We start from the raw sequence: 12,175 nt of genomic DNA, 5'->3' as shown, positions 1-12,175 counted from the left end.
TTTAGCTCATAGTGTTAGTCTCATATTACATATTAGTATCAGGAATTTGGCAATGTAATGCAGGATTCCAAGAGGGAAAGCCTTGAAAAAATTTATAATTTTAAGCCATATCTCTACACTGCAACACTTCCCACAATTTCTTCTCAGGTAAGAATGCACCATCTTTGAAAAAACTCTTCTTATCTAATAATAGACAAACATGGTAATTAACCATACCTCTGCTCTGCTTCCCATTGCCTAATTAGGGCGATATGCAAATTATCTGCCAGCAAAGATAGCGGCTGGAAGCCAGGCAGCTGAAGGGAACATGAGGCTTGCTTGCTCCAGTGATGGAGCTAGCCAAGGTTCCCAGGCTGCTGCAACCAGGCTCTGAGCTCCAGTCTAAGCAACAATGTTGCACTTATAGAAGCTAAACAAACCCCAGGTACCTGCTTTCAGCCAGCCGGCCTAGGAGCTGGATCCGCAACAAAGTTTCAATTACAGAAGGTAAATAAATCCCAGAATAAACAGAAAAAAAGAAAAAAAGGAGTGACTGGGAGCTTCAGTTGCAGGCTTGGCCCGTCTGAAAACAGCCCTCAGCCCCTCATCCAGGCTGGCCAGGCACCCCAGTGGGGACCCCCACCCTAAAGGGGGTGCGAGCAACCTGAAAACAGCCATCAGCCCCTCACCCAGTCTGGCCAGGCACCCAAGCTGGACCCCGACCCTGATCCGGGACACCAGTTAGGGCAAACCAGCCGGCCCCCACCCATGCACCAAGCCTCTATCCTATATAGCAGGGGTCCTCAAACTTTTTCAACAGGGGGCTAGTTCACTGTCCCTCAGACCGTTGGAGGGCCAGAGTATAGTTTGAAAAAAACACTATGAACAAATTCCTATGCATACTGCACATATCTTATTTTGAAGTAAAAGAACGAAACGGGAACAATTACAATATTTGTATTTGCATGTGGCCCGCAGGCCGTAGTTTGAGGACCCCTGCTACATAGTAAAAGGGTAATATGCAAACTGACCCTTACAGCAGAAAGACTGGGAATGACTGGTCACTATGACACACACTGACCACCAGGGGGCAGACGCTCAATGCAGGAGCTGCCCGCTGGTGGTCAGTGCGCTCTCACAGGGGGAGCTCTGCTCAGCCACAAGCCAGGCTGATGGCTGCCAGTACAGCGGTGGTGGTGGGAGCCTCTCCTGCCTCCTCAGCAGCGCTAAGGATGTCCGACTGCAGCTTAGGTCTGCTCCCCGCTGGCAAGTGGACATCCCCCGAGGGCTGCCAGGCTGCCAGAGGGATGTCTGATTGCCATCTTAGTCCCAATCCCCCAGGGAGCAGGCCTCAGCCAGCAGGTGGTCATCCCCCGAGGGGTCCCAGACTGAGAGAGGGCACTGGCCAGGCTGAGGGGACCGCCCACCCAAGTGCACAAAATTTTGTGCACCAGGCCTCTAGTATCTCATAAGATGAAATGTTGGCCTACAAATGAAATAAGTGGCTTTGGAGATTCCATCTATAGGAGCTATCTTCTTGTGGCCTTTTGGCCTCTTGGATCACACACTTCATACACAATGGAAGTAAAAAGCCCAAGGTGGATTGATCCAGGCACCCTAAAAGCTTACCATCAAGAGAAACTACTAGATCCATTGACTTCCTCCCCCAAGCCAGCTTAATCCATAGATAGCATGGGGTAAAGTAGGTTTACAGTTGAGTATGGGAAACACAGACTTTATGGTTGTATGATTATTTATACATAATTGTACTATTTTCCACACACACAACTGTAAACCTACTTTTCCCCACCTTGTAGAAGCCTGGGTTAGCAACACAGCACTGTCTTCTCACAGTAACAAGAGGGTTAGTGAGAAAAGCACTAACCAGGGGAAGAACAACAGAGGCAACCCAGGCCACACTGGGCTGACTGTACACATCTGTTCCTTTTGTTTGTGTGCACAGCATAACTCACCACAATGTCCTTTTTCACAGACCCCTTTTAACTTTCTCCACAAAATCCATGAGATCAAGCTAGTTCATGATGCTTCAAGATAAACGCGTCAAGGGAGAAATATGCAATATGTCTTACCATGGTGGAATCTTTGAAAATAAGACTAGGGTGCTGCTGGGAATGCAGACTTGTGCAGTCACTGTGAAAAACACTAAAGAGTTTCCTCAAAAAATAAAAAGATAGAACTTTCATTTGACCTAGTGATCCCATTTCTAGGAATAAATCCTAAGAAACCAGAAACACCAATCAAAACGAATATATGCCCACCTATGCTCAAATCAGCACAAATTAAAGTAGCTAAGATTTGGAAAACAGCCCAAGTCCCCATGAGCAGATGAGTGGATAAAACAGCAGTGGTACATTTACACAATGAAATACTATGCGGCTGTAAAAAAAGAAAGAACTCTTACCATTTGCAAAGCATGGATAGACCTGGAGAGTATTATGCTAAGCTAAATAAGCCAGAGAAAGACAGGGATTACATAATCTCACTCATATGTGGAATCTAATGAACAAAATAAACTGATGAGCAAAGTAGACCTAGAGATACAGAAGCATGGAACGGATTGACAAAATTTAGAGGGAAGGTGGGGGTGTGGGTGTGGTGTGATGAACTGGGGAACTTGTATGCATGTATGCATAGCCCATGGACACAGAAAATGGAGTGGTGAAGGTAAAAGGCGGGATGGCAGGGGTGGGGTGGGTGGAGGGGTTCCATGGAGGGAAAGACAAAATAGAAAATAAAGGGGACATCTCTAATACAACAATAAAGATGAATAAATAAATAAAAAGTATGACTAGGAAAAAAACAAATGAACAAAACCAGAGCATTGACACACGGCATAACGACAATCTCTGTTCTGCAAACACACCAATGATTTATATAACTGAGCTAATATGACATAAAAGAAAATGAAAATATATTGAAGATTATAATTGTAGTGAGCAAAATTCCTTGCATTTGTTGCACTAGATAACTTGTGTATACATGTAAATTGTCTGTTCTCTTAATACAAAATGAGACCAAAATGTGTAAACATATTATTCACAGAACCTAAAATATCCACATGAATCTCTTTTGTCCTGTACAATTTCACTGTGCCTGTCCCCGAGTCTCCAAGAATGTCCTTGTCTTTCTGTAACTAGTCTCCTTGTAACTTTTCCCTGGCCGTGCACCCAAGCATGGCAGACAGAGAATCCTGGAGGCCCAAAGTTCTACAGCGGCTGTTTGCAAAGGGGGAGGAGACTGCAGTAACTGCCACACCGGATCCACTTTATGAGAGAAGGAGAAGGGAAAACATCGTGAAGGCCTCTCGCATATAATACAGCAGGATGGCAGGATGCCGACATGGCCCAAGGAACCAGAGGGAGCAAATTACGGGCAGAAGAAGAGCAACCAAAGGCTGGAAGAGGAAATGATGGCAGTCAGCTGACTCCTAGCTCTGTGGTCGTTGCTTGTAATGGACAGAGCCCATTGGGGGAGGCATCAGACACTACAAAGAAGACCCTGCTGCTGGAAGTGGACAGGGAGTAACATCCAGGAGTGTCAGCATGCAAGATCAAAGCTTGTCCACCTACAAACAGTGCCTACAATGAAGAAGGAGAAACAATGAGAGTGGTAGGAGATGCAAGTCAACATAGCCTGGCCCCGCCCAACCCAGAGAAGGTAGGATTCAAGGAGAAGAAACTACACGAGAAGAGCCTTGGACCACATCATTCTGCGCAAAATACACTCAAGAAACTTCATTTTACTGCTCAACCAACGGACAGAAAGAGCTCCTTAATCCCTTCCCTTGCTCCTCAAAAGCCACAGTAATTTCACTTATGAGATGGACTGGTATGATTTCAGAACAACTGTAAGTGTGCAACCTAGATGTCCCTTTCCATTCTCACTAAGATAGTAGCAATATATATAATGATAAACATGTTATACAGTATAATATGGAGAATATAAGCAACTAGTAGTTAATTATATTCATGAATGTCTATAACAAACATTGACATTATTTCCCTAGCATAAGAGCCTGGGGAAAGTGAGACTATCACAGCTGTATGGTCATCTAGCCCATGAGTCCTTAGAGCTCAGCCATTTAGGTGTTGGTTTAGCTCCCCTACAGCTCCCGCTATCCAATCGTGTCTTCTTGGGAACCTGACCTCCTGATTGGCTCTCTCATCCCTTTAAACTGCCTGCTTTGTGACATCATTCTCCCACCAAACCTACCTCCACCTGGTAGAATCTTGGGGTGTCCATGGAGTTGTCTGTAAATAAATTTGGATCATCGCAACTGTCCAGTGACCAGTAACTGGTGACCAGTGGCCAGTGGCCAGTATGACCAGTGACCTTTGTACTGGACACATGTGCTCTTTGGCTTCAGCCACTGAGACATCCTCATCCCTTGCATCTAAAGTTGATATTTGCTCTTCTTCTCTGACCATGTCAGGTAAGGAAAGAACCTTTTTAAAGTTTTTCATTAGATGTTTGCCCCTAAATTTAGCAAGAGTCAAAATAGCATAGAATAATTTGGGGAAATAGTGATTGAGAAGTCTGCAGACCTAATTTCAGTTGAGATTTTGACATCAACTAGCAATGTGACTTTGGACAAGTCATTGACTCTCTCACAAAATCTGTTTTTTCGTCATCTGCTACATTCGGATGTTAGATTGGCTGTGGACTCTAACCCCTTCCTTTCCTAATATGGAGTTTTAAAGAACACTCCTGTTGACAATGAAATCCAGACTTTTTGATAGTGTTTCAACAGCAATAGGAAGAAAACCTCAGTCATGGAGAAAACTAGCAATACACATAAATATACATATATATATAATGTCTCATGTGTAAGGATCTCCCACCACCAAGGTTTCAAGTTTAGTATTTCAAATTGAGTGCTGTTCAAAAGGTAATATTCATGTGGTTTTGGAGGTTTCTATCCAAAGTAGGATAACAGAGGAAATAGGGAGAGAGGATGGAGAGTACTGGGCTCTAAGAAGGCAACTATTTCAATGTAAAAAAATTAGAACATTTTTCATCAGCACAGGCCTACAGGAACCAAGAGGGAGGAAAAAACACAAGCAAGAAGGAGGGGAAAGTATAAAAATTAACAAGGAGAGCGTGAAAGAGCTCATGAGAACAAAAAGAGCAGTTTGGAATGGAATATTGGAGGGAACCAAAGATTTTAAATAAAAGCAGAAAGAGTAGAGGGTGAAATCAGCTCGGACGAGGGCAAAGTAATGCGGGTCTCAGCAAATGCTTACATTGTTAGAACAGGAAAGAAAGTAAGGCTGGAGGAGGGTACCACTAGCCAAAGCCGTGTATCAAAACAATCCTATTCAGTTGCCTGTGTTTTTTTATTGCCCCTCTGAACACAGATGGCATGTGGCAGTTTGCAATATAAACATTTAAAAATGTATTTCAGAAATGATGTTTCTTATATGCAAGAAAGTAAGAAAGGTGATTATCTAGGGCATTGGAAATAACAGAATTTTCAGTGTTTTAATTCATTCTGATTTTTAAACTATGGCAATGTTTTGTCTAGTAAAAAAAAAAACTAAGACTTTCAAAGAAAGAGATATCCTAAATGGAATCAGAAAGAACACATCCTTTGTGTGATTAGTATGTTCGAAGTCAAAGATGCTCTTCATCTTCAAAGTTATTTTCTTCCTAACGCAGAGAGCACACTGATACACAGCCATTGCCTCATTTCAGGTCATAGCTACTTAAGGAAAAAAAGAGAGCATCAAGCTCCACATCTCTAATTTCTCAAAAAACAATTTTGTGGATTCTCTTGGGGCTTCCTACATTAACTTTATTTTAAATTGAAATCTAGTGGTAATGGCTTTAAGACTTTGGATACAACCCCTTTCCTGGATGTTGAAGATGATAATCTAGGTTTTATGATAAATATAAAAACCTTCATGATACTTTTCAACTGTTCTTTTCTCTTTGTTATGAGGGTATATTAATTGAAATATATATATATGGCTAATACACTAAGTATTTATTACTTACTAGGGAATAGTCAGAGAAACTCGAATGAATACAATAATGGAATTCCTTTACACTTACTCTGCTCCCTGCTTAAACCAGCATTTACTGAAATATTGGCCTGCATATATTGGAAGCACATATACATCAACAGTGATTGCAGTGTGCTGCTTGTTATGCAATTTTTACTGATATATCCCCTCTGTCCATATGTACTGGCTAAGAATTTACTCAAAATCACCTCTTGTGTGTTGTTTCTGGTTAACAGTATTCACTACAATAGAATAGGCAATAGTTACTTTTATGATACTGCATGTATGAAGCAGAACTTCATATTGTAGTCAATTTATTAGGCTTTGACATTTGCTACGTGCCTAACTTCTTGAGAAACTCACTCTCAGATAGTTATTCTGAGGTAGGATCAGAAATCAGGCATGAAGACAGTAAGAAAGACCCTTTAAGTTTACCAACTGCATGGAGCTATATGAAAATTATAGGAAGACCATGGGAAGGGCACAGCAAATGAGACACGGAAGATTGTCATGAGGATAGATGTACTGTCTTCTCCTGGACAAACAGACATCTGCATCAGAAGTTCTATTGCTCCTAGATGTGGGCAGTGTAATGTGCAGAGCTCTGGCAAGGATGTCGGGATGCTTCGGTGATGGAAGCAGGTAATCAAACTAACATAGGGAAAGAACCCAGCCATAGTTCCCTCACTCATGAAATGAGGATGTTAGAACAGGGAATCTCTAAGGACTCCAGGTTCTAAAATGCTTTAATTCTAGGAAAGAGCATGCAAATCAATACTACTGCAGGTTCAAGGGTGAGAGAGGTCAGGAAGTGGTTGCTTCTAGCCTAGAGAACAATCTATGGGCCACACCACTTGGTATTGTGTACATTTATGCTCAAGTGTTCATATTATATATAAAAGCCTAAGCGACCGAATGACCAAACGACTGAATGACCAGTTGAGTAGCCACTATGACACGCACTGACCACCAGGGGAAAACACTCAACGCAGGAGCTGTTCCCACAGTGGGAGCACCGCTCAGCTGACTGATGGGCACCAGACACCTGGGCTCATGGCTAGAGCGAGCAGCTGCAGTGGAAGGAGCCTCTCCCACCACTGCGGCAGTGCTACCACTACCAAGCTGGAGCTGCTCAGCGCCAGGCCCTGGCTCGGGCTCCTCCCCGGTCCACCTGCTGCTTCGTACACTACTACATCCCTCAGGCCAAAACCAGCAGTACAATATCCGCCCACCACCCAGGGGTGCTGGATTATGAGAGGGCACAGGCGGGCTGAGGGACCCCACCAGTACATGATATATATATTTTATTGACTTCAGAGAGGAAGGGGGAGGGAGGGAGAGAGAGAGAAACATCAATGATGAGAGAGAATCATTGATTGGCTGCCTTCTGCAGGCCCCTTACTGGGGAATTGAGCCCGCAACCTGGGCTTGTGCCCTTGACTGGAATTGAACCCGGATTCGCAGGCCAATGCTCTATCCACTGAATCAAAACAGCTAGGGCTTAAAGCAGCAATCTTAAAATATGCTGTTTTTCACACATATTGTTTATCAATCTCTGATTGTTTTCACCCCCCTCTTGTTCCCTACGGAAAATTCCAAAAATCCACCTTTCCTTGGAATTTCAACCTCTCTGCAATGCTCTCTTCCTGTGGAGAGCAATGTAGGAGGTGTCTGCAATTTCTACAGTGTCTCTGCTCCAGCCAATAGTTCACCATGGCTCCTGCCATCAGCCTCTGGCACCTCTTTCCAACCTCTCATGGGTGGTGCCTATTTTTATCAACATTATAGCACCACCATGATGTCTGGAATTCCTGGCCAGAGCCCTATCTCCATTCCAGCTGCTTCCAATCCTAAAGTTTTTGAGTGGGCTCTTACAGGAGACACTGAAAAGAAGTCATCATCACTCAGAAACTTCACTGTGACTGTCACTGACCAGGACACAACTGTCTCCTCTATGTCTCTGGTGTCCCAGTGTGATAAACCCTCAGATGCCTATAATATGGCCCCTCAGTATCCATCACTTTCTGTCAACCTTGTTCAGGGGGTACCCATTAAGGGACAGAGCCTGTCACATCCCTACCAGGTGGGAAGGCATGTGTGTTACTATAATCAAGGCACAATGGAACCTCGGCTCTCTGAAGAGGGTGGTTCCTACCTGCAGTCCTATGGCTCTGTGTCTTACACAGAGAGCAGGGCCTCTGTCCCTGACCCAGGGATGGTCATGGTGCTAAAGGAGGCTCAGTCCACAAATAGGATACCACCAGCCTCCACCTGTGGAATCTGCTACTCTGTGCCTCCTCATCCCATCACAAAGAAAGGTTTTCAAGGTGAGTACAAACAGTAACAAGGAAGAGCAATAAGGTCAGCATTCAAAACTAGGGTCACTCTGCGGCTGGGAAGCGGTGGGTCCTCAGACAGCTAGAATGTAAGTCCTGTGACTGTAACCACTACCACCCTCAGTCAATGCCCCCCATTGTCAGACTCCTTATGAGGACACCTGACAGAGGTGGGAAGGTGGGAAACTAACAGCCATGGATGCTCCATGTAGGAGAACTCCAAGAGCATACCAAGGGACACCACACTGTCCACTGCCCTGCCTGATGAGTCCTCCTGTACTACACTGCCGCAATAAACTCCCTTGATGTATTGTTTTAGTCTCTTTCTAAGGCCTTTCAGTACATTATTGTGATGGTGCCCATTCAACTTTCCATCACTTCCTTAGTTGGCACCTGGATGTAGGGTCGTGTGTTCCAACATCTTGTCCAAAGCAAACAGGCTATTATCCCCCCTTGCTTATAGGCTTCATCCGGAAGAGCTCCATTCCCTGTCTTAGTCCTTGGTGTGAAGTGTTTTCATTCACTCAGGAAAGTAGAGAGAATTACAAGGGTTCCATATGAGAATGAGAAACATTTCTTAAAAATCACTTTTATTTTTCATTTGACTTATAACAACCCTGTGAAATGCAAAGAATATCATTTAAAAAATGACATCAAAGGGTCACCATGAAGAACCAGAACAGTTGCCTTTTATCTCCTAGCACACGGTGCTATTCATGATCCTGCAAAAGAGCTTGTAGGGATGCCTTTCCCACTGTTGGAAGGCACATGACTGCTGCATTGGTGGTGCTGGGGGAGCATCTTATTGCCAGGGACTGACCGACTTCCCCTTGATTCCATTGTAGTGATGGAGACTTCCCTGGCATTGCCACTTCCAGGCCAAATATTTTATTTACCACCTACTCAAGAATTCCTCAAGTCCGGCAGTAACAGACATATCCAGGTACTTGAGAGTTATCCACCACCTCAGAGTGGGGACATGTCAATGGCACCCCTCGTCCAGAGTCCTAGGAACCTCCTGGCACTGCCTCCAGCTCCAAGCCAGGAACAGAAAGAGAATGAGAATGTGGAGAATATTAAAACCAAGATTTCCAAGCACGTGAATGGCTACCAGATCCCAACAGAAAACGAAGCTGCTCCACTGCTCCCTTTAGAAGTCCCTGACAGTCCACAGGTGCTGGCCTGCACTGATCCCCTTGGCCAAGAGGAGCAGCCTGGTTGTGACAACTCTGGTTTGGGAAAGAATAGCCTGAGTCTTAAGGACCAAGGGACACTTGAAAATATGACTCAATCTAATGATAGTTTTGCAGACATTGCTACACTGAGGAAGAGTATTCCCCTTCCACAGGTCTTAACTTCCTTGGATGACCTTGATCAGCCCCAAGGACCCAAGGTGATCAAAACCAAAGACACCAGGGGCCTCACGTTGCATGAAGTGCAGAAAAAGTCAAGTGTCAGAAAGACTCGCTCTGATCAAGGCAGGAAGATCAAACATAAAGCCTCTGAGTCTATCAGTGATGCTCCCAAGGCCAAGATCAAGCCCGAGAGCCCAGATTGTGTGTGTGGAGGAAGTGGTTCCTTGCAATGCTGCAGCTAGTGGCTCGGCTCCTTCGAACATGGCCAAGCATTCTAACAGCAAACCTCAGGAAGCTGCCGCCAGCAGGACCAGCAAAACTAAGAGCCATGGGCAAGAAAACTCCAAAAGAAACAAGGAAAACTACTCCCAGAGAGCTGAGGAGAGGAAGCAGTCAGGGAACAAAGTCAAGGCAGAGGAGAAGCCAGCCATTCCCAAGATGAAGAGGAAGAAAAGTCACCCTGAGCTGCCACAAGAGGCCATCAAAAAGCCTCGCAGCAGCCTCGGTATGCACATGCTGGAGTCTGTGCAGGTTCTCCATGCACTGGGCAAGAAGAGGGATGAGAAAGCTGACCGGTCTTCCTCACGGGTCCTGGGAAATTCAAGCAACCCCAGAGGCCCCCAGCCATGCCCAGCTATGAAGCTATGGCTGGATATGCCCCATGAAGGCAAAGGTCCTGAGAAAACTCAAGTCAAACCTCAAAAACCACATGGAAGTGCTGACCAAGGGTCTCCACCTCCACCCCAAGACCATTTGCCTCTCCCGGGAAGGTCAAGTTCGTGCCATTGGTTTTTCCAACCAGGGACAAGCCTCAAGCTCGACCTGTTCCTCGCAGGCCACAGTCTCTGGCAGCACGTCGGCCTGCTGTGAACAACCCTGCCAAGCCTGCTGCAGTCAACGCATCCCTGCCAACTCCTGCATCTTTGACCTGTCCTGCCAGACCAGCTCGGCTAATGTCGACCCACTCAGCCGCACCAAGTTTGAACAACCCTGCCCGGCCTAGTGTCCCTCAGCCTCCTGCTTCTAGGGCAGGGCCCTACAAAACATCATCTTGTGCTTCTACCCAGTGGGAGCCTGTTCCCTCTGCTGTGAGTCAGCCCCAGACTCCGCTCCAGACTCACAACCACTATCTACTCCAGGATTTCGCCCTCCAACCAATTCCATGGAGGAAACCTGATGTCCTTGGGCCAGTCATGTCAACACCCATCACCAATGAGCAGAGGCCAGATCGAGAGGCCATGAAGAGGAAGGCTCAGCTAGAGCGTGAGAATGCTGCCAAATTGGGGGAAATGCAGCAACTCATTGAGAGGGAAAAAGAAATGGACATTTCTCTGTGCTATGGCTATGTGATGTAGGAGATGCTGGGAGTGCTGGTGCCACTCTGGGTACCTGTTGTTTTTCCATAGATAGGTCGATCATAGGTAGGTAGATAGATAGTTAAATAGATAATAGATAGATAGATAGATAATAGATATATCAATATTCCAAAATTCATATCTATTTTATAACTTAATAAAAGCTACATCCCTGACTCCAAGACCATTCCTACTTTTATTGCCAAAGCGCCAGGGTCGGTATAATGTGTCTTTCCTCTCAGCCCTTTTACTTTGCTCACGCTTCTGGCCCACTGCCGGGGTCCAACCCCAGCAGGTCCAGGGGTCCCCAAAGGTGTGGATGGAGTCCGCGAAGAAGGAATGACACGGAGACAGCGTTCAGTTGATCAGCAGCCTAGCCAGGATCTCTAGCCAGGATCTCCAACCAAGTTCTGGTCTGGATCTCCAGAGAGGTTCTGCTTAGGATCTCCAGCCAGGTTCTGTAGCCATGTTCCCTCGCTAGGTTCTCCAGCCAGGTTCGGTCACCAGGTTCTAGTCAGGCTCTCTTGCCAACCTCTGCAGTCAGGTTCAGTCCAGGATCCCCTGCCGTGCTCTCTTGCCAGGCTTTGCCTCCAGGCTCCGAGGCCAGTCCCTGTCCAGGATCCTCCGGCATGCTCTCGCCAGCGAAGTTCTTCTGTCCCTAGAGAACGTTCTGGGTAGGTTCTGTGCCTAGGATCTGTCTCTCTTGGTCCTGCCTTCCAAGCCCTGTCTCTGAAGTTCTGTCTTATAAGTTCTGTGTTCTAAATTCTGTCTGTTTCTGTCTTGTTACAACTGTATTTATACCAGTTGATTCAATCCTATCAATCTCTATTACAAAGGTTAGGGCGTTTCTTATCTCCATTCCAGGGAGAAAAGATTATGTAGTTTAAGCATGATTGTTCATAGTTAAAGGGATTAATTACCCGCCTGGCACTTAGTTGAGGGGTTTTATTCCCTCCCTAACTTCAGGGGAAAATCCCTACCTGGGGATTCAACCTTTCTCGGAGAGGTGACCTTGGTTAAAGCACAGCGCCAAGAAGGTGAGCAAACATATTAAGAACCGTATGCCATATATGCCAGGTCCCTTGAAACAGCAAGGATGGACCGGCTCCCGGCAGCCCACCGTC

At 45.6% G+C, this 12,175-nt stretch overlaps 1 protein-coding gene across 1 annotated transcript; it reads left to right on the top strand.

Moving 5' to 3' along the window:
- Nucleotides 1–4,347: 4,347 nt before the first annotated feature.
- LOC132237642 (uncharacterized protein C2orf78-like) lies at nt 4,348–11,051 on the top strand. Its single transcript, XM_059702263.1, is given in 5 exon segments — nt 4,348–4,432; nt 7,670–8,332; nt 9,187–9,904; nt 9,906–10,453; nt 10,456–11,051. Coding segments are annotated over 5 exon segments (2,610 nt in total).
- Nucleotides 11,052–12,175: the final 1,124 nt, after the last annotated feature.

Source organism: Myotis daubentonii, chromosome 6 (assembly GCF_963259705.1).
Source record: "Myotis daubentonii chromosome 6, mMyoDau2.1, whole genome shotgun sequence".
NCBI lineage: Eukaryota > Metazoa > Chordata > Mammalia > Chiroptera > Vespertilionidae > Myotis > Myotis daubentonii.
This window is presented reverse-complemented; position numbering and strand designations above follow the sequence as displayed.